Source organism: Ambystoma mexicanum, chromosome 9 (assembly GCF_040938575.1).
Source record: "Ambystoma mexicanum isolate Mex_15411 chromosome 9, UKY_AmexF1_1, whole genome shotgun sequence".
In the NCBI taxonomy this organism is placed as follows: domain Eukaryota; kingdom Metazoa; phylum Chordata; class Amphibia; order Caudata; family Ambystomatidae; genus Ambystoma; species Ambystoma mexicanum.
In genome coordinates, this window is record NC_090931.1 from 366,588,898 (window position 1) to 366,612,380 (window position 23,483).

General features: G+C 45.5%; 1 protein-coding gene across 13 annotated transcripts in view; it reads right to left on the minus strand.

The window, feature by feature from the left end:
- Positions 1-23,483, minus strand: part of ELN (elastin) — a 187,185-nt gene that overhangs the window by 26,433 nt on the left and 137,269 nt on the right. For 2 of the 13 annotated variants that reach the window (XM_069614806.1, XM_069614814.1), the window contains 11 exons: positions 23,260-23,286; positions 16,811-16,837; positions 15,840-15,878; positions 14,735-14,767; positions 10,458-10,484; positions 10,050-10,082; positions 9,635-9,667; positions 8,730-8,762; positions 5,371-5,409; positions 3,579-3,611; positions 585-617 (listed from right to left, as the gene is read on the minus strand). In XM_069614806.1, the coding sequence (XP_069470907.1) occupies positions 585-617; positions 3,579-3,611; positions 5,371-5,409; positions 8,730-8,762; positions 9,635-9,667; positions 10,050-10,082; positions 10,458-10,484; positions 14,735-14,767; positions 15,840-15,878; positions 16,811-16,837; positions 23,260-23,286 (357 nt within the window). The remainder of the gene's footprint in view (positions 1-584; positions 618-3,578; positions 3,612-5,370; positions 5,410-8,729; positions 8,763-9,634; positions 9,668-10,049; positions 10,083-10,457; positions 10,485-14,734; positions 14,768-15,839; positions 15,879-16,810; positions 16,838-23,259; positions 23,287-23,483) is intronic. The other 11 variants (XM_069614812.1, XM_069614807.1, XM_069614816.1 and 8 more) reach the window with 8 other exon arrangements.

Consider the following 23,483-nt stretch of genomic DNA (forward strand, 5'->3'; position numbering starts at 1 on the left):
TTAAGGGTAATATTTGACAAGAGCTTATATGGAGATCATCCAATCATGTCCATCAACTACTTGACTACTTGGCAGAAACCACCATTATGAGGTACATGGAATGTAATTGTTTATACAGGGGGAGGGATCACAATAAAAAGCCATAAAACTGCCCGTGCTGCAGCAATCCCAGCCATTCTTCCAGCGAGCAAACTGTGGAACCTAGCTCTGTACATTCCAGCCAAAAGTCTTAGGCCTCTGCAGTTTCAGTGACTCCAACCTCCAGGCTCAGGACTCAAGAAAAGACCAGGGCTTTCATGTTATCCCTCTCTGCCCATACACTGGAACAGGTCCCCCAATGGCCTGTGCCACTTGCCACAACTAATGCTCTTGCAACATCCTCTGATGGAAGTATGCTTTAGCCTCCCATTAGTAAAGCAATGCTCTCGGACCTTCATTAGTTTCCATATTATTTAACTATCTGTCATCGACAGGTCTGTTTTCCAATCCCCACTATTTCAGGTATTCAAAATGTGCAAGCTGCCCTCACCAGTCACCCACTCACATCCTGATAAAGACCAGGCTTAACACCTCCAGGAACTCACCTGCAGGAATGCCACCCGCTCCAGCACCATAACCTGTGGGGAATCAGTATTGCTCCACCAATACTTAAAACATTGAGACCCACGGCCAGTGGCCTCATCCAATAGCCCAGAGTCCAGCATCGTACATATTACCTTACAGACAAAACCCATAGACTATCGCCCAAAGTCTGCAACCTTATGCTTTCCAACATAGTGAAGTGGCTTGCCCGCACTGGCAGCTATGACTCTGTCACAGTACCCTTTAGAAGCCAGCCCTCCTGAACTAACCCCCCAAATATTATCCCCACTGGATCACGTGACTACCCATCATCTGCAGCCAACACATCTACACCAACAAACCCCGAGAACATTGGCAACAGTTCACTAGAAGTATGAGGACAGCCGTAACCCTTATTCTATTCTCACTTCACAGGTTAGGACACTATATGCTGGTTGACCCTAGAAAATAGGACAGTGTTTTTTAATGTATGCAAACTGTTAATAAATAGCAGTGGATGAGAACAAGCCCAGCTGCCCAGTTACTGGGCCTAGTAGGAACAGAAGTCATGTTACCGTTTAATCGATCAGAGTTTTGCAAGTAACAACATTGAAGCAGCGATTGGTAGTCAAAGCGATGTCAATGCCAGACCCAATCACACATCCAACATCCTTTAGGCCCAACACTTATGCAACATATCCGAATGTGTTTCTTATGTACAGCCCTTCAAAGCTGATACCCACATGCATATACACATGTTTGACACCATACTCCAGAGACCACTTGTTGCAGTTAAACACAACGAATCGCTTATACTATCAATACTTTCCGCAAAAAGAGACTTAGATACAGTAATTGTCCAGAATCACTCGAACAAGCCTGGAACAGGGCTAGATTAACTAATACCCAATCTATGCCACATAGTTGCTGCCATTGTTCAGTCCAGTTGTTGACCACTACCCCCACTTTGTAGCCAAGGAACAAGAGCCCATTGCTGCACCTCAACTTTAAACCATCTACAATGCCAACCTCATCCTCAACCACCTACAATCTGGTATCTAGACCCAACATGGAAAAGAAACTGAAAATGTTGCTGTGGCTGATGGCCTCCTCAAAATAATGAACTCTAAAGGTTGCGTTTTCCTTAGTGATCAACATCAACCTAGGCCACAGAACCCCTTTCCACCATACGCAGTCTCGAGACCATGTCTACAATACCCCAACTCATATCTCCATTGGCGCAATGTCAGTGTCTCGGCAGGTGGTTTCTCTGTCCCCATTTCCTCCTCCCGATGCACGACCACAAGGGATTGGGTAAAAAGCCTGTTCAGGGGGCCTACTCCACTTCTATGCAGGTAATTACTAGCTCTCCACTTCTCAGAAAGTGGAGAGAATACGCTCACTCAAGTAGACGACTTGCTTAAGGCATCAGAAATACTGATAAGTGGAAACGAACTCTGTCTAAAAGCTGCAAAAACCTAGATCTCAACTCAAGAAATCCAACCTCACCAAACCTGGCGAGAGAATCATCACCCAATTGCTGATAAACCCTAAAACTGAAGACTGCAACACTCTTGTGGAAGCCACAAATACCACTTTCCTCAAGAAACTCCCAATCCTGTAAAACTCTGCTGTGAGACTCATCCCAATTTCAGGCCCTCGGAATGACATGGAGCCAGTGCTGAAGGCCCTTCACAAGTAATATTCAAACTGGGCTGTTGGACTAATGAGGCAATATGTCCCGAGGTGGCGGTCCCATCCTGTGGGTAACAGCCCTAACGCCCAAGTTAAGGACCCTAGTGAAGCAAGGGTCCCTTAACGAGGGTGGCGGGCCGTTACCCACACGGTGGGCCCAGCCACCACGCAGCATATCGCCATTAGCACCTGTGTAGCATGCTACGTGGGTGCTAATGACTTTACCCAAAAAAAATGAAAGTATTTTCTTTCCGTCAGTTCACAAAGAGAAAATATGCTACCAACATGGCAGTCTTTGGATTAGGAACTCGGGGCTCCGTATGGAGCCCCTCGTCCATTTACATGGTGGCCAGAACAGGAACGGGAGCAGCAGCAGTGCGACTCGCCGCTGCAGCAAACAGGTAAGTGGGATTGGGGGAGGGGTTGTTTTTTTTAAAAGCGGGGTCCGGTGAGGGGAAAATGGCAGGCGGGGGAGCCAGCCATCTGGCAGCATAGAATGCAGGCTTTCACTGGTAGCGTCAGACTGCATTCCTAGCCACTTGATTGGCTGGCTCCCCCGCGCAGGGTGCTAATGAATGATGTCTATTATAATAAGAAACTCAATAATCTGGCTGATTTTGAATCTCATCCCAAGGCTGTGAGGCTCTTACATTCCTGCAACATGAATGTGATTGGCGCGTCTTTTACAAATCACCAACCATTGGCAGATGAAGATTCATAACTGCTGGAGCCATTCTATGGAATTCATTGCTCCAACATCCCTAAGTCATGAATGACATGCGAATGACATGCATACTGCCTTGCAGAAGAGAGCTGAACACTGCCTCTTTGCTGGAGAGCATTCACCTGTGTCCCTGCTCACCTCGTCCTTCTGTCATGTCCAGTGCTCGCAGGTTTGTGTAATACGTGCCCCATACAAATATCCCAAAGAAAAGAATACATCTCCAAAAGCCGGTCCTAATATGCTACTCCAACTAGTCCAACCTTCATACAGTCCCCTAACAGTGAATTCCCCTACACTGCATGAGAGAGAGCAGCCCCATGCCACCCACAGGAGCGCCACTCTCACACTCTGCTCTAGAACCAGTGGATACTAAACTTTCATATCCTTCCTATATCCAGTGCTTCTCCACTATCCCCTACCTGAGTTGGCATTATTCCATGCCTGCTATGTCTCCTTACCCTTTCTCTTTTGGCGCAATGAAGCAGCTCACCCAAAATGGACGCCTTGCTAATCACTGAATACATACATACATACATTATCCCTCTAAGTTCCATCCGTATCTCTCCAGGCATCGGGTTTAACATTGTCAGCTACTTACCTGCTGGAAAACCACCGGCTCCAACTCCATAACCTGAAATGAGCAGAGAGTTCACCATCAGCGATACAATGAGATGTCATTTCATGAGCGCGCGTATAACGTCACTATCCCATAGAAGCTGAGGTCATTCACCACAAACAGAACTACTACTAAACTTTCCCGCAGAGCCAGCGGTCTAACAATCACAGAGAGACAGTGGTCTTCCCCTTAACTCATAGTTAGAAATGCTGCCCCATTGTATAAGGCTAATAGCCCCACACCTGCCTCAAAAATAGAACCTCCACACAATTCCACAGAGCTGAATGTCTTACTCCTGCCTCAAACCCAGAACTTCTACACCATCACACAAAGCTAGAATTCTTACATCATCCTCAAATCCAGAACCTCTATACCATCACATAGACTCATGGTCATAGACCAACTTCAAATCCAGGACCTCTACACCATCACAAAGACTCATGGCCATAGACCAACTTCAAATCCAGAACCTCGTCATCATCACATAGACTCATGGTCATAGATCAACTTCAAATCCAGAACCTCTACACCCTCACATAGACTCATGGTCATAGACCAACTTCAAATCCAGGACCTCTACACCATCACATAGACTCATGGTCATGGACCAACTTCAAATCCAGAACCTCTTCATCATCACATAGACTCATGGTCATAGACCAACTTCAAATCCAGAACCTCTACACCCTCACATAGACTCATGGTCATAGACCAACTTCAAATCCAGAACCTCTACACCCTCACATAGACTCATGGTCATAGACCAACTTCAAATCCAGAACCTCTACACCATCACATAAACTCATGGTCATAGACCAACTTCAAATCCAGAACTTCTTCATCATCACATAGACTCATGTTCATAGACCAACTTCAAATCCAGAACTTCTATGGCATCACATAGACTCATGGTCATAGACCAACTTCAAATCCAGAACCTCTGCACCATCACATAGACTCATGGTCATAGACCGACTTCAAATACAGAACTTCTATGGCATCATATATAGCTATTGGCCTTACATATAACTACAAGCAGGCGATGCTTCATAATGTATATGTCTGTTTTAAATGCAGAACATATATGGAATAACATAGAGCCAGTGGTTCTTAGATTATATCTCAGAGTCATCAGTACAACAGAGTGCAACAGGCCAGTACCATTGTACCATTCCCTAAAGTCAGGCGTACTACACCAAACAATAGGTGCTCATAGCCTACCCCCAAAAGCTAAACCCCTACACAATGTCATAGGGCTAGTGCTCTTACACCAGTCTCTAAAGTCAAAAGTACCCGGCAGTCCCAGTAGTGTAAGACTCCACCAAAACCAAACCTACCACACCATGCCACAAATCTATTGGAACTAAATCTTCCACCACAATGAGAACTCGAGCAGCACCCCTGAAAGAATTCCAGGGCAATGACTACTAATGCACAATCCCCAAAGTTTAAGCACCCATCAGCGTGCACCAAAGCTTGTACACTTTTACAATCCACCAGGACACTCCCTGTTACCTAGAAAAGCAGCATCATCAATGATGGCTTAATGCTCTTTTACCATGAGTCAAAGTTAGAAATTGAACATTGCCCCGCGTCATTGGTCCTCTTACAATATCTCCAAGAGTGGGTGCTCATACACCTTCCCCAAGAGCAAACCCTCTGACACAGTGTATTAAATACATTGCTAGAGGCTGCTGGAGAGACATGTTTCAATTTTAAATGTACATATGTTGCGAAGTAGCCCTCCAGTTGTCAAATGGTAGCATAATGTTACCTGGTTTGGGAGGTTTCTGTCCAGCACCGGGATACACTCCTAAGAGAAACAAAGAAAACATATTGGATAACGATCACTAAGTCACATGCAAGCAGAAGGAGTTTGATGGGTCATCATTGGGTCATCATTGACACCTGCACACTGAGGAAGGTCCTGCTGTAACATCAATCAAACCATAATTTAATCTTTGTGGTGCCTTGAGCCTTGATGCAGCATTGCATGAATTTTGGTCGGGGTGTGGAAATCACAGCTCTAAAGGAACGCCAGTATAGCCACATAACAAGTTAATTACACAGACTAGAGACCAAAGGCACCATGAAACAGGAACTTGATCAATTCGATTGGCAAATGTATTGCATATGGCGAAGATTCATCCATGAAGAGTGTGCTCGAAATCAGGAAGTCTCAACAGTCTGTATATTGGTTGAGATCGCCAGTATGTGCCACTGAAAACTGAGCTCAGAATTGGCAGCGAAAGAAGATTCATCAGGCCCTGGGTTGCATGAGTTGATTTTGCTCAAGCTCCAGACCAAACGGGCTGCAGTCTTCTGCAGGATCTGGAATGTGTAGGTACAGATTTCTAAATGAGCTTTGTAGTAAACATTACAGTGGCCAAGAAAAGCCAAATGTTGGATCACCTTGCCAAGATCACAGTCACCAAACAAATAGTTCTCAGTAGCTTTCCATTTAGAACAAAGCTCAGATCCCATAAAAGATATCCAGAAAAAGGAAAAAAGGGTAGCTTTACTTGTTAAACAAAAGAGGTGATGGCTGGAAGGTTTGGAATTAATCCTAACCTTTGGCATCACTCTGAGTAACATGGAAATCAGGCTTGGTCCAAACCCAAAAGGGGCAGTCCAGCCCAAACTGCTTGGTCACATCCCTTCTGCACGAGACAACAAGCATCCCCAAACATGTTTCGGCCTTGTTGGGCCTCATCAGTGAGGAGTAGCTTGGGTCTCTAGGACCAGCAGGCACGGGACCCACATCTGGCCATACCAGCCCACTCGGGGGAACTTACGCAAATCAAAAGAGGTGATGGCTGGAAGGTTTGGAATACATCCTAACCTCTGGCATTGCTCTGTGGTTTCTTGTGTTTACGTGTAGAGGGGATCTGGCCCAGCAGTTCGGGCAGGGCTGCTCCCATTGGTGGCAGTACCTGACTGAATTACCTATGGCTGGACCCCTTTTGCAATGGCACAGATAGGCTAAAAAACAGTGGTGTGGAAGGTTGCCCAGAGCAGTGCCAGTGGTTCAGATTAATTCAAAACCTTCCACCCATCACTTTTTTTGTTTTACTTGTTAAAGCCTTTTCTAGAGACCTTATTTGAGAAATGTCTTCCCCTGTCGATGGGCATCCTTAACGTTAAATTCATAAGAAGGATACATTGGCCCTCCCCACGACTATCGTGATTGTCCATCCTGCTCTGCCTATTGTTTCAGTGGGTGCTGCAAATGTCTGGTTTCTCCTGCCAACCACAGGCATCCCACATTGGTTGATCTCCAAGTGCTCTATGGCCTACAAGCAACAAAGCGGGGGATCAAAGGTGTTAAACCCTACATTATAATACATTATGAATTTGGGGGTTTAAAAACATAATGTAATGCACTAAGAGACATACAGCAGAGGACAATAATTCACCACTGCATCACAGAATGGCCATAGGGTTTGTGAAGACTGAAAAAAAGAGTGTACGGTATCATGAGCACACATGTAGTATGAGAGAGGGAGTTTCTCTTTGGTGCCCCATTTGTGTTTTTCAGTACAGGAACTGCAGGTTGCTCTCAGGAAATGAGGCAATTCTAGACAGCAGATATGGAAGATGATTTGCAGGGAAACCAAATAAGGTGATGGTCATCAGTGCAGAGATGACCAAGAAGATAGTCGAAGTCATCTCCAACTAACCTGGAGGAAAACCTCCAGCTCCATAACCTGGGAACAAGCAGAGATTATCATCAGAATGTAACCGAGTACATCTGCACCAGTGCTCGGATACCTGTCCATAGATCCTACACTCTGCAGCGGCCAGGCCTCCATCGCCCATTGAGCGAGAGTGGAAAATACCCAGAGTGTGTGTTATTTGAGGGAGCACGTTGTTTAACTCTTACCAGCAGTGTGAATTTTATGTTGAGGTTTATCTGGAAAGCAAGCCAATGGGCCTCTCCCCAGTAGTGCCACCATTTGGTTTCATTACACGTGGACACGGCCTCATGTTCCTGCCTTGAGAGGGCCTTTAACAACCCACTAACAGCTTATCACTATTGGTTTAACATTCTAACTCTACCTACCTGAAAATATTACTATGTTAAATGAAAGCCTAGAAAAGGCAACACTGTGTCCTTGTGAGAAGAAGGCATAAGGCCACTGTACTATTGAAAGCCTAGAAAAGGCAACACAGTGTCCTTGTGAGAAGAAGGCCTAAGGCCATTCTACTCCTGAAAGCCTAGAAAAGGCAGCGCTGTGTCCTTGTGAGACGAAGACATAAGGCCACTCTACTCTTGAAAACCTAGAAAAGGCAACACTGTGTCCTTGTGAGAAGAAGACATAAGGCCACTCTACTCTTGAAAGCATAGAAAAGGCAACACAGTGTCTTTGTGGGAATTGTTCAATTGTATCTAATACATTTGGCCGAATAGTACATTTGACCGAATTTGGCCTGTACCATTTGACCGTATATATTCGAACAAATTGGCTAATACACAACGATCATGGGAAGCGGGGATTGCGGGGATGTCCCCTGCTCCCCATGATCGGTGTGTATTGGCCTTGGGGGGTTGCAGGGGTGTCCCCCACTTCTTTGATATTGGAGGCGGGGGACAAAAAAAAAAGAAAAGAAAAAGAAACCCTGCGGCGTCGGAGCTGACTCGCGTTAGAGGGATGGATCCGATGCCGCAGGGCTGAAGTGGACCAGGCGACAGGAATCAGGTAAGTGGGGAAGGGGTTTTGGGGTGGTGGTGGGGGTTGGTTTGAGTGTGTTTCACCTTCTGAGAATTGATCGCATGCGGGCTGTTTTTCTTTGGGTCACTTTGCAACGATCAGTTCTCAGACGGCCAAACGCATACAAACCTCTTTGTGAGAAGAAGGCCTAAGCCCACTCTACTCTTGAAAGCCTAGAAAAGGCAACACAGTGTCCTTGTGAGAAGAAGGCCTAATGCCACTATACTCTTAATAAAGGCCTTCTAGAGCTTTTAAGATTTTAGGCAACTTGTGAAAAGGACCAGAGCAGCAGATGGTTTACACACTGCTTGTTTATATGCTACTCCCTTCAAATCTCATTGTTGCTGTTTCATGGGGTGCTCAAGTGTAGACTTACTTCAGCGGCCGACTTATGCGATTTAACAAATTAACAGAAGCTCACCTGCTGGCAATCCTCCAGCACCAGTGCCATAACCTGCGAACAATGACGGATTGGAGAATTAAAACACTCTTTTCATCAATGCTGTAACATCCCACACGAAAGCGACCATGCCTAAACCTTCCCCTGCATCCAATGCTGCTGTGCCACGCTATCATCCCTACAGTTCTAGTGCTCTGGCATAATCTCCTGAACCAGCATGCCTGCCCCATCTCCAGACTGCCAGCATCTGCAGGGCATTACCACACATGCATAGCTCTGAAGCATTCCCACACATCCACAGATCCCGCACAGACCCTACTCACCAGTGCCAATGGCCAGGATTCGTCAAATTAGCCCTGAACCTCTTCTAGTACTGTCCCCGTGCACTGCTACACACCTTACTGTATCACCCAAAGCCATTGCATACCATCCTCCACAGCCAATGCTGCTGCATAATATCACAGCCAATGCTCCCACAACAAGCCGGGCAGACATTTCTCCTATACTATTCCCTCAGCCTGCAATACACGTCTTCTCCATACGCTCAGCACTCATACAGCATCGTCTGCAGCCTGCAAGCCTTCTGCAAAAAGGACTCATTAACACAAGCTGAGGAATAAGAACCCCCACAACATTGTCTCCTGTGCAGCTCGAATTCCTTAATTTCTGCCACATTCAACCCCCCTTCAGCATTCCACCTCCCAGAGATCCTATTCATCCCTCTAGGTCAGTGGTTCAATTGTTACTCCTGCTCCATCCCACGCAGAGTGCGCGTCCACTCCTTGCTGGTACAAACTCATCACTCCTGCCTGTATCATCACTGTATGGATGACCATGACCTATTCCCTGCTATCACGCCAGTTCCATTCGATGTACGCTACATGAAGCAATTATGTATTTCATGATTACTGGATTCAGTAACTCACCTGCAGGTAAACCTCCAGCCCCTGTTCCATAACCTGAGAACAAGCAGAAAGATCCTCATCACAACAGAATTACATACATTGCGTTAGAGGTTCTAAACCATCTCCATTTACAGTCTCCCACACTAAAGCACCTAGAACGACCACAATGAGGCTGTCTACATTATCCACCCCCCCAACCATCATTCTGAAACTATTCCCTGAAGCCCCCGGTGGAATGCCTTTCCAGCCCTCCTGAATGTTCCCTTATAACCGGTATTCCAACAACATTCCTTGGAGCCGGGACATATACATTGTCCTGCATTGCCAGTCGATGCTTTCTAAACCAATCTCCAAAGGAAGTACTTATATAGTTTTATGCTCAACCCATGCTCCCGCCTTTCTCAACTAGCAGGGTTGATCACCATCAACAACTTACCTGCCGGCAAACCTCCAGCCCCTGTTCCATAACCTGAGAACAAGCAGAAAGATCCTCATCACAACACAATTACATAAATTACATCACAGCTCCTAAACCATCTCCATTTACAATCTCCCACACTTATGCACCTAGAACAACCACAATGAGGCTGTCTACATTATCCGCCCCCGGGACCCCAACCATCATTCTGAAACCATTCCCTGAAGCCCCTGGTGGAATGCCTTTCCAGCCCTCCTGAATGATCCCTTATAACCGGTATTCCAACAACATTCCTTAGAGCCGGGACATATACATTGTCCTGCATTGCCAGTCTCCAAGGGAAGTACTTACACAGTATTATGCACAACCCATCCTCCTGCACCCGCCTTTCTCAACTAGCAGGATTGACCACCTTCAACAACTTACCTGCCGGCACACCTCCAGCCCCGTAACCTGAGAACAAAGAAGCACCCCATGGTCAGAACACAGATCAGATACTGTTTCACCAGCACACTAAGGTCTTCCCATGAACAGTGCTTTCCCGCAACCCTCCACGGCCAGCGTGTACACAAGATCGAACAGACTGACATTATATGATGCTGCGGCTCCTGCCCACCTCACAATAGGCAATGCTCCAACTACACCTTCTAAAGTCACTGCTTCTGTTTCTCCCACCACCAGTACCACTGCAACACCCCTGGGTCCAAAGCTATCCCAGCAGCCATCCAACTTGCCTTGCAGCGCTGACGAGAGAGAAGGTTGGCCAGTCCCTTTGGCCCTCCATCTTAATGAATCCCACCCATACATTTTCAGACTTGGAGGATCTGGGGACATTGCACAAGTGAAGGACAGTGTGCAGCTCTGCAAGTGCACTACCTGTGGCAAATCCATCACGCCTGCTCTTAGTCAAACACATCACAAATGTGGTGGCTGCGCTAGGATACCTGCCAATGGCAATATATTTCTTTATTGCATTTATTTGCAGCGCCCAAACCCGTACTTATCACGGCACTGATACAGCTTAAGCAAACAAAAGAAGAAGTACATAAGCATGAAAGTAGGTATTACAGAGAGTCAAGTAGGGGGTTACCCCAGGTTTAGGTTAGTCGTATATGTCAAAAGCCAGGTTTTTAGCAGTTTTCTAAAGGTGGGGTATGATGCTTGCTCTTGGATGTGGAGAGGTAGGGCATTCCACAGGGTGGGGGCAATGACTGTGAAGCAGGTAGCCCCGCTCTTTTTCTTGAGAATCTGGAGATGGCTAGTGACAAAGTAGATGAGGACCGTAGGCAGGGGAGTTTGGTTCTTTTGGAGATGCGTTGGGTGAGGAATGGGGGTACTGTATTGTGGATGCATCTGTGTGTAAGGATGAGAATGTTATGCATGTGTAAAGGAAGTCAAGGCATTGATGAGCCGCTTCCACCCACCTTCACATCCTTGTCCTTTCACGTTCTCCACATTAGGTCATAATCGGTGGCTTTCACCTCTCTGCAGAAGTGGGGGAGGGGGAGATGGCGGCTCCCATTACTGCATTATAGTACCACAGGAACGACTTCAATGGTACGCTACGTTATGCCGTGCATCGCAGTACCACTGGAACGACAGCAATATTACGCTACGTTATGCCGTGTTATTCTATAATATGCTCTGATTCGGTACCTTAAGGGAAAGTGTATGGTACTAAAACCCTGTACAGCAGCAACAAGGGCTTTTGCAAGCAGGCTTCTGAACTCTGGACAACCTTGGGCCAAGGAGGACCATGTGGCTGCCCCAAAGTTCTTACTCAGAAAAAAGTTGCATGATCAAAGCGCCTGAGACGCAATCCCGACATGAAGAATGTGGCCGGTGTCATTCAACTCAACTGCACACTACTCCGTGCCTAGAAACTCAGTGGATCATTTTACATTTAGTGAACAATCCATTGGAAAATCCCAAACTCATCTGCTCCCACTGCCTGATGCGGTTCTAGCCATTGATCATGGGTGTGTGCCTGGTTTCTGTTCCTAACACCGCACTACACAGTGAATTTGCTGAGATCGCAGCTGTGCGCAAGATATTGAAAATGGTGGCTGCTATGATAAAACCTGGGGCCACCCATGATAAAATATGGTGGCCGCCATTCCAGCGGTCCTCCATTGACTCTGGCTGATCTTTGGAAATGCAAAAGAGAAGGCAAGGATCCGAAGGGAGCCATGCTTCTCTGCCTGCATGAAAAGCGTGATGCGGGCGGAGACGCCATGGATTCCAATCACGGAGCGGGGGAACGCACAGAGCAGATTTAACGCTGTGCGTCCTACTCTGAGCAGGACATCCAAATGAAAATGAAACAAAATGGAGAAATCATACGTCTGTCCACATCTATGGCATTTTCCGTGCCCAATGAAACAAGCACATTTATGTGGGTCTGGTTATACTGGTATAGAATCCTGGTGCCCTTGGTGTACCAAAACCAGTGGCATCGCCAGGAATCAAATTTAGGATGGGCACAGAGGGGGCCACATACAAAAGTAGGGGGGCCACAGACATAAGTAGGGGGGGACGCCTATTAAAAGGCAATGTGTGGCGTCAGAATCACTCCTGAAGAGAATCTTTTGTGCACAGCAATTATCACACCCCACACCTCCCCTCCCACCAGAATGTAGGCACTAAACCATTAAGTCACTAATGACCATTCCTTAGCGGTTTCATGCACTACATTTGATTGGAGGGGCTGCTCTTGGCTGCAGGGGAACTTAACAGCTCTTCATTGTTGTGTTCAGCATTGATTGTGGCCCTGTGTGTGTGCTGTGCTGACAGACACAGCACAGCAGACAGTGCAGAGAAAGTAGCCCCACTGCAGTAGTGGGGGGCCTAGGATTTCATAAGATGTTCCCAGGCCGCCCCCCATCCCACCCTATCAACGCCACTAACAAAACACACTTTTCTCTTCACGTGTGGAATATAAGCACCTGGCATCGGGACAGAAATACTGCCAACCTCCGGGACCAAAATGGCAATACCATCATCAAACTTTAAGCAGCTCCCCATCCGTGGAATATTCCCGTACAGAGGACGCACAACCTTCCCAAGAGAACGGAGAGGTTTTCTTGATTGTAGAAAACCAGGCATTTGAATGCTCAAATGCTGGGACCACACTGGAACCCCACTAGGCGCTATGAAGAGGGAAGCACTCAAGCCCCCAACATACCTACGAGACCTACAACAAAGTACAATGGATGATATTTGGGGAATGGACACTTTCTGTCACCCGTTTCTATCAAAGCAGATGGGGTCAGAGGCAACCTGACGCCCTGGGTCGATTTTAGACAACATTTCTCATTCTTTTGGCAAGTGGATAATACAGAGAATAACCTCAAAGGCACGATTTGCAACTTGGAAGAATGTTTGACTTATTGAATTGGAGCCGGTTCCATGTATTTTAGATACGATCTTAAAGTACAGTGTTTAAAACAAAATCTTTAGGAAGAGGATAATAGTAATCTTAGCCATTAATATAAGAAGATAAAGGAGCATGTATTGTTTTTCTGATGATACCAAGTGTTGCCATAGTTCACATTTAGGTTTTTCATTTGAAAAATGTTGGTAAGAGGAATGACTATATCCACCAGTTCCCCTTTCCACCTGTGCACTTCCATGACCCCAGTGAGGGGTTTTACCTACCTAAATGCCAACATGGTCATACCATGGGTTACCCTGAAGGAGTCAAATGCCAGTGGAAGTGATGACAAGCCCACATGTGTCCGTTCTTTTGGGGATACACGATAGATTTTAGGCTGCACTTTGCATTAGGTGTTCTGGTCTACATAATAGGATTGCAGTAATTAGAGTGTAATGCCACTGAGATCCTTGACTATAGGGCATGAGTTGTGAGCAGAATCAGGGCAGACCCACACAAACCTTCTGAACAGGCCTAAGCAGGAAAGTAAGTGGAATGGGAGAACACATAGAAAGATCAGATTTGGTCTCTGCATGACCACCACGAATTATGTCAAACTGAGACAGATTTTTCCAGGATGTTCTTCCTGAGAACTGAGCGGAAGTGCATTGACTTCCTCTGCTTTGGCTGCTAGTACAAGGCATACCCGCACGTGGTGCACACAACAAGTAAATACACTTGGTCATAATGTGATGGACAGGTATTTCCTTGCGTAACTATCATTTGTGCCATGTTGTGGGCACCGTTGTGGAAGAGTTGGCAATCGAATCTTCTATTTGTGTATACAACTTTTTATATGAGAGGGACTTCTTTGTTGATTTTTATGTTAACAACTGATACCCCAGAGGATGGGGTGAAGGAAATGTGGGCCTCGAAGCAAAAGCAACACCTAAAGAAGGAAGGATTCCTATTCTTTTTCAGGACAACATAACATTGTTTTATCTCAATTTTTAACGGCGCATGATGTTGTGCATTCCATGCCCTTCAGTGGAACAGCAGATAGTCCTGAATCAACTTTTTAGCATCAGGACACAACAGCAGATGTTAAGCTTTGCCGTAACATTGCGGGCTAACACTCTTCTAGGACACCAGGACTCTGGGTTATGTAAGGTTTGTCTAGATACTCTGAACAAGAGCAAATCCAGGGGCAAGTTCTCTATTCACAGCGTGCCCCCCACATTTGCATTAATGCCAAGATGTAATTCAGAGTATACCAAGATGGATCAACATCCTTTGGAGACAGTGCCCTGTACTGGCATCAACAACTCACCTGGCAGCAAACCTCCTGCACCAACTCCATAACCTGAGGATAAGCAAAGAATTCACCACCGGAACAGCCAAGTATATTTTCACCAGCACTCTAAACATCAGACATAGCGATTACTCCAACCCTTTCCTCACAGTTAATGATCTTTTATCGTATCCCTCACAATTAGTGATCACCCCACCTAACCAAAAAGTGCCCAGTAATTCATATTTAAGAAGATGCCCTACATTCAATGCACCTGCACAGCACTCCAAAGCCAGTGTTCCTAAAGAGTGCCTCAAAGAGAACATTGACCGCACTACAATCTAATCAGAGCTACCGGACAGTAGAGTAGGGTCAACACCTTCAATCGAAGATGCTCCAAAATAATTTTTGAAATGTTAGATCCCATGCTTCTATCCTAAAGGCAGTAATATCCAGTGAGTAAAATGCAAATGGTAGATTGGGATAGTATATAGTGTCATCTCGCATCCTTTTAAAGTATGCTGCCTTTCCTGTGCGACGCAAATTTAAATAAGAGATTGAGGATCATAAGACATTAGAGAGACTCAGGAGCCACAGTGTTTGTATTGGACCTTATACCTAAAAAAAACTCTGATTCTACTATCTGAAAAGAAACTAAAAAAGTCTTAAAATTCCTAAAGGCTGGCACATTAAATGGGGTCATAGATTCTTTACAACTCAGGCCATGGGTCTGTGGAATTTACGCCCACAATTTCTCTGGGATATCAGGAGCCATCTACGATTCTACAAAACACAACCAACACAACTCTTCACTTTCCAAATAACGCCTTCTGTTTCCTTTGCTATCTTTTTTGAATACATTGTACTCAGAGGCATTGCTAGGGGGAGCTGAGGGCTATAGCTCTGGGTCTTTTGGTTGTAGCCCCGGATATAAGCTCAGGGACTAGAACCAAAATATAGCTAGCCCCGAATCCCGCCAGTCCCGACATTAGCTTAGCCCCTGATCTTTTCCAGACCTAGCAACACCCCTGATAGTACTGACCAAGTTCTAGGCTCTGTACAATTCCTTATTGCCATAAGGCACTATTTTGGGACAAACATCTGCATGCTTCAAAAAAATAATAATAATAGTAATGAGAAGTACCTGGTTTGGGAGCCTTCTGACCAGCACCTGGATATACTCCTGAAGGAAACACAAGAGAGAGTGCACTTTAAAGCGCTGTTCCAATGAGTCACAGGGAATGGACACCATGCGGAGTCCATGCCAAGCTCAGACTAACACATCCAAGCCAGAGGAGATGAGCGGGAACAGCCAATAATGCAGCTGCCAGACCCTCTCACACCTGCATGTCAGAGAGGACTCAGGGGTAGTGATCTGGGATCGACCGGTTTCTAGCAAACAGACCCTTCTTCCCAAGGGGGTTGTGACATGGGAAACGGAATCCTGTGTCGATGGGGCACCTACTAGAGTATTTGCGTGATGGCAAAGGCCTGGCTACACCAAGGCCAATCACATTCCACTCTAACTCTATTCTGCTGCCAATGCCTCCTGCTAATTTAAGCATAAACAAGCCAGTGTGACATGTTCAACAATCCCCTACGCATGCATCCCAGTGAGGGACTTACTGGTGCACTCATTCAACCCGCCTGAGAATCGTGAAACAAAGTAAAGCTCTGGGCAGCGGAAACTCAGTCACCATGATCTTTCACGCACCTTCTGCCTGTTGTACAACATGTTAGGGATTTGAACCCCAGATTTTTAGTACAATTCAAGACTCAGCGGGGGAGAGGTACACGTCTCTAATTGGATGCCGTGTGGTTTCGTTTGAGGCGAGGAGTGTGCTTTTGGCCCAATGTAGCCAACCCTCTGCTTTCCCAAGCCCAGGATGCATGTTATGGTTAACTGAAGAAATCAGCTCGGGGTGTGAGTGACGTAACCACAGTCGGATACTAATAGTAGCAGAGCCAGTTTAAGGCAGAGAAGGTCACGATTGGCGTGCCTTGGTGGTGGTGGGGGGAGGACAGGGGGGCTCTAGGACTGGAAGCAAATACACAGTTTATGGACGCTGAGCTCCAAGATATTTATGTAAAACCTTTATTAGTTTCCAAACTCACCCGCAGGTAGGCCACCAGCACCGATACCTGCAAGCAAACAGAGAGGTCAACATACACAAACAATCAAAACTAGTTAGCAGCCTTTCCCAATGCACAGGGTCATCCCTCTGAACTGCACACACTCAGATATTATGAGGGCTTTGAGATGTGATATACAGCCATGTGACCATTTATGACAGCTCAAACTACTAGCGACAATAGCGCCCAGATAATCATTTGCTATTTCTAAGCGTGTGGAATGCTGATACTGATCACAAATTGTGTGAAGATCCAACTACAATAAAATCTAAAACAAATTGTTATGTATTATTCATATCAATTGGACTTTCCTAAATATGTCTAAATCTTTTAGTTATTGATCTATTTCAATTCTTATGTTATTCATTCCAGACTCAGCCAGTGGCCAGGAAGTTTGCCTGCTTCTATGCTCTGGCAGGTTCCCTTTGTCTATTCCTAGCCTTTGTCCTTCGTCTTCCTCAACCACAAGAAATGACCAGTACTATAGTCTTTCTGCTATATCTATGGCTGAAGGCAGTCTTTCCTCTCTGTTTCTACATAATTTGTCTCTGCTACTTTCCATGTCTTAAAGGCACGTCACTGTCCATGATGTTCTGCTAATGCACAGGGAACAAGGGATGTGTGGAACTGTAACAAATGTGCCCATACGTGGGATGCCTTACAAAACCTTCAACTAAAGGCTTGGCTGCATAGTTGTGTATTCTTCAATCCTTGTCTTGTGCAAAGCTAGCAAAAATGGTGACCCTACTACCTGGTATGGGGGAACAGCCTCTTTCCTGTCTTGAAATAAGAAACAATGGCAGCTTGATGTATGTAGAGTCAGTAAATTCCCTTTTAGAAAGGGTGACTCTTGTAGCAAGAGAGGCTTAGTGACCCAGGGCCGTTTGTCAAGTTAGGCGCCATGATGCTGTACCCCTGGTTTGCAAAGGGCACTTTACAAATGTCAAATAAATGAATTAAGCAACAGTTCTAGCTTACACTGTGCTCTGAGAAGTGCAGCCTGCGCGAGGCTGCCTTGTTGCTTGCTGCTCTTTGATCGCTGTCCTATGTTGACCTTGCTGGAGCTGGTAAATTCACTGCTACCAGATAAAACATGTTTGTGGACATGTTTTCCTGGTGCATCATCACCTGTTTTCTGAATAGATCCATCAAGGTGAGCTTGGTGACCAGATGCCCAATCATGCAATGAATATATTCATTGGGACTTAAACCATTCACTATCAATATTATGGCGAGTTAGAAAATAGCAAGGAAAACCCCTTCTACCTGCATAGTTGTGGTAGAATGGGCCATTTCAACTAAAAAAGCCACAGATACACAGAACCTCCTAGTTAACATCACTGGAAGTTCACCTCCAGATCAGAGTCACAAAGGAGTGCATTATGGGTATGAGCATGAGCTGAACATCTTGCCTTTTGCTCCATATGAAGATATTGGGCCTCATTACACGGTAGGTGGAGAACCATGGCTCTATTAGCGCCATGGTTCATGCCGGTACAATACCGGCACCGCCTTGGTGGAAAGGGGAATTACCGCCCCATTCCAAGGTTGGTGGGGCGGTAATTCCCCCTTCCACCATTGCCCTTCCCCATTCCCATTTTTGCCCCATAGGGCATAATGGGAATGGGGAAGGTGCTAATTACGGCACCGCAAATTGCGGTACCGTAATTAGCTCCCTGGGTCCCTTTGCGGGTTGGTTTTTAATGCCTGCAAAAAGCAGGTGTTAAATTCCCCAACCCGCAAAGGAACCTCGTAGTAAGGCGGTAAGAGTTTACCGGTACCGGTAAAATACCGGTACCGGTAAATCCTTACCCCCTACCGTGTAATGATGTCCATTGTCATTGTCTTCTGCAGCAGTGGCATTTTATACAAAGCTTTATCAACCCAAGATTGACAGCCCTCTGCACCAACCACATAAGCTTTTCATCCATGCCTTCCCTTTTTTATTTGCTGTTCTTCTCTTGACTGTGCTTTTTGAGAGCAAACGCAATTTTGATTATTTTCTTCATAATTGTGCCACTCCTTTCTGATTAAGGTTGACTGCTTTCTATCTGCCTATTGCCCCGTTATGGAAAGGGGGCGGATGTGTGCTGCTTGCTGGTGAGCTGCACTACAGCAGCACTATTCCTCTCCCTCTGTGGCTTCACAAATGTAGGATTTAGGGGGAGGCCCTTGAATAATCATAAGGTGCACAAACCGTAAATATATAATTTAGCTAATGATGAAGGAATATTGGCAAGCATGGAGTGCTCAGTCTAACAAAGAAGTACCAAAGCAACTGCAAAAGGGCCATACCCTTCATGAGTGGATCAATGTCAACCATATAGACAACCGAGGCATTATAGAGACCTTGAGGAGACTATAAAGACCTTTAAAGAACAATATTGCCCATTAATGAACTGTACAGACAAGGGCAGGACCATGCACACTACAGAACCGCGGAAGGCGCTAACCAACCACGAAGCACCATTCCAACAACAGAAATTCTTAGCCAATTATATAGAGCCATACCAATATTAGAGGATCATTCAAGTTACAGCTGGCTCAGGGAAGAGGCAAGCCAGAGTGGGACCTAAACAGCTCTGGGTTAGAATTGCATTCACAGAGTGATCTAGCCAAGCTTGGATACCCAATACTAACCACATACAAATCTCATCAACCACGGAAGAACATTCCAACAACAGAGGGAATGTAATCAACTAGGGTTGATAAGATCAACCACAGAGGGAACTGTTCACCTGCAGGTGACTATTCCAACAAAATACCGACCTAGCAAACGTTTGAGTGCCAAAATAATGAATGAAGGAGTTAGCCATCCTTGCGCATACAAAACAATGAATGGACACACCAACATTGGAAGGACTAACTAAGCTATACAATGATCATAATACCCTTGCTATAAGTTAACAACCACAGAGAACATTATGAACCACAGGCAGACAAATACAACCAGGTGGACTCTGTATCAAACACAGAAGGATCTAAGAAACCACTGAAGGTAGAACCATCCGAAGAGGGAATCATCGGAAGACAATTAACACCAAGCATGCTGAGACAAAACCAACTTTGGAAATCCCTCATCAATGGAGGAACTCAATCTATATATGTTTGGACATACTAACTGAAGAGTGGGCTGCCCAACATGAAGGGCCATACCAACCACGGAAGAACCCAACTACCCATAAAAGGCCTTATCAACCTACCAAATATAGAATTATCTCAGCAATCATGGAGGAGCATATCAACCACAGAGAGACCAACCACTATCCTCAGTAGACTTCACTACCTGCTTCGTGAGAAATGAGTGTCCACTTTACAGCTATGCGTCTGGTGCACAGGTCAGGATTTCAGGTGTTTTTCAGCACACATTTTACGGCACATAACTCCAATAGGAACCTGCTTTCATGTTACCAAAACCTTCTCATCACCTTAGGAAAACTGCCAGCTGAGCCTTTCTAGTGCTAGTGGCCCATTCTGTTTAATTTTAGTCAGCATTATCTACAGTTCTGTAGAAAGCTCAAGATGTGTCTATTTTCAATTTACTTTCATCTCTAATGGTCTCCATCTTGGATTCCTCATTAGCAGGCTAGTGTTAGACTGCTGCGTGCGATGTATGAATGCGTCATAAAAGAATGAATCAATCCTTAAGCACCATTCCAACAATGCAAAGACCGAACTAACCACAAAGGAGACATACAAACCATAGAGGTTCTACACTAACCACGGAGTACCATACCTAACATAGAAGGAGAATAGAAATTATTGAGGGACCATAAAACCTACAGAAGGGCCTTACCAACTATGGAGATCTATATCAGCCATGAAAAGCCCTAATTTTTCAAAATGGAGAGCACATCAGGCATGAAACCACCATGCCAATCACACAGACACCAGACAGACTATAAATGTACATAAGCAACTCAGGAGACACATTTTAATAGAGGAAGGGACTAACCAATCATATAGGACTGTATCACCCATAGAGGGTCAAATCAACCACAGATAGGTCTAACCAACCTTGACGTATGATGCACACATCTAAATAATAACTAACCAATTAGATAGGGGAGGCCTTTCCATCATTGAAGTATCATGGTAATCATGAAGGACTCATACACATTATGGAATGTACCTGAGAACTATGATGAATTGTAGCACGGTCTTCCATAGACCTAACCCACCATATAGCATGGTCTTCCATAGACCTAACCGACTACATAGCATGGTCTTCCATAGACCTAACCCACCACGTAGCACAGTCTTCCATAGATCTAACCCACCACATAGCACGGTCTTCCATAGACCTAACCCCCCACGTAGCATGGTCTTCCATAGACCTAACCCACCACGTAGCACGGCCTTCCATAGACCTAACCCACCACATAGCACAGTCTTCTTAGACCTAACCCACCCCGTAGCACGGTCTTCCATAGACCTAACCCACCACATAGCACAGTCTTCCCTAGACCTAACCCACCAGGGAGGATCATTAAAAACTATACATGACAGTCTATTATCTATCATTAAACTCCAAGGACGTTAGCATGGAATTTATTTTCATTTGGTTGGTGATCAATAAGGCGCCCTTGGCAGAGGAGCGGATTCACTACCAAACACAGCAAGTGTTTATCAGCAGTGGATACACGTTGCTAACCATGGAGGGACTTGCATTGCTGTGGAGCAGCTCAGCCATTACATGACAGTGCCCTCAGCTCAGTGGCTCCTTTCTTGTGGAAGTTTAGAATACTTTATATTTTTGTAATTCAAGAATCACACGGTCTACTGCGAATTTGAATTATTAATTGTGCCTGTCTAAGAAGGCATTCTCTACCATGCCGTAATATGACTGGCATTGTGGGGCTGTAAGCAGACCAATATTGGAGGTTGTTTTTAAATTATAAACCACAAAAAGAGCTTCTCTTCAGCTATGTTTTCCATAAAACCCATACAACTACAAAATGCCCTAAAACAGGCATTCTGTGGACGAGCCACAATGGAAAAGTAAGTGCCACGTTTCTCTACAGAAAAACATACCTAATGAGGCAAACAAGACGGCCAAATCGAGGCAGAGATTTGTCGGTGATGTGCACTATTAGTGAATTTAAGATGTCTCAATCACACTCGTGAAACGTGTCATGGTGGAAAAGGGCACCCGTCAATGTCTGTTAATGTGACAGACTGCGATGAACTCAAGAATGTTTCCCTTGACCCGGGTCCCAGAATAGTATCATGCTGCCAAGCCATGGACTTCATTACAATGGTAAGAGTAAATATATGTGAAATTCTACATAACTTGGGTTTTAAAGTACCACCCAATTATGCATTGAAAATGTACCCAAGGCAGTACTTTCGATTTACTCCATAGTTCTAATTATTATAATTGTTCTTTTATAACGAGCTTAATACCAAAGACCAGTTTCTAATCACGATCCCGGGATTCAAACCTGTGCTGCGCTGCATTGTTTTGCTTCAAAGACAAACGCGTTGCCCCTGAGCTATCCTCTTGGCCCCATGTGGTAAATATCCCAACTTATAGGTAGCCGAGCATAGTATTTAAAAATCAAGTGTTGTTTAAAATAGCATGTTTTACTGCTATTCCCATAGCATAGCGAGGCCCCAAGTGTAAGATCCAAGACTCAACTGGGAGTGTCCGTCTACCACTCCCTGCGTCTCTGCTTTCATCCGCCCTTACTTGGGTACAGAGGGAAGAAAACACAACACTCAAGTTATAGCTCACACAGCCAGGGCAGACTGCAGAGGAACTGCTCACCCAATGTGTGACAGGCGCCGGCAGAGTCGCAGGTGGGGGTAACTGGGGCAGGATGATATCAGCCTTACTTCAGCAAAGAGATCCTGGCCACTTTCCCTGTAACTGGGCAATACAAGTAATGCAAATCCCATTCTCAACCTCGCTACTGGAGAGTGCTCCGGGAGCAAAGCCGGCCATGTAGTGACTAGCAGACAAGGTTAGCAAGGAACAGTGTGCAGACCTCTAGGAAGGTGGTCAAGGAAGGTGACGCGTCGGTGCACTGGATGGCCCAAGGCTCATGATCTTCTGAGAACATGTGCAGAGGGGGCAGTAAGAGGCTGGTTGTAAGAATGCCCTCACTGGCAGCCGCTGCTCCTTGTGTGAGGCACTGGGGGCTGTCTGAGGGCAACTTTCTTCTATTTAGCTCAACATCTGTAGTTACATTTGGGGATCAGGGGGTATGTGGGCTGCATTGCTGCTGAGCAAATGGTATCCATGACTTCTGCAGTTCAGTTGTTCATCACATTGGTGCCATAGAGTGGTGGGATCTTCAGTCCACACTCGTGCTAGAATCTAGCTCCGGTTTACAATGGCTTGATCAGTTGGTGAAGGAAGCTACTACAATGGTTGCTCTCTACTCTACTGGGATAAGGATAGTAGTATGGTGTCTTCAGGAACGTACCTGTCGGTGAACCTCCGGCTCCGTAACCTGAGGACAAGCAGAGACTGCCCCATCAGAAACATAGTAAGGTATCCTTTGACCAATATGCTGTGCTCAGCGCTTTACCACTGTATTATACTGTGTTTGTCACACGTGTAAAACACACCACAAACCGGGACTCTTTAAATAACAGGTACAATTTTCCAACTTATTGATCACCATTTAATTGACTATACAATAGTGAT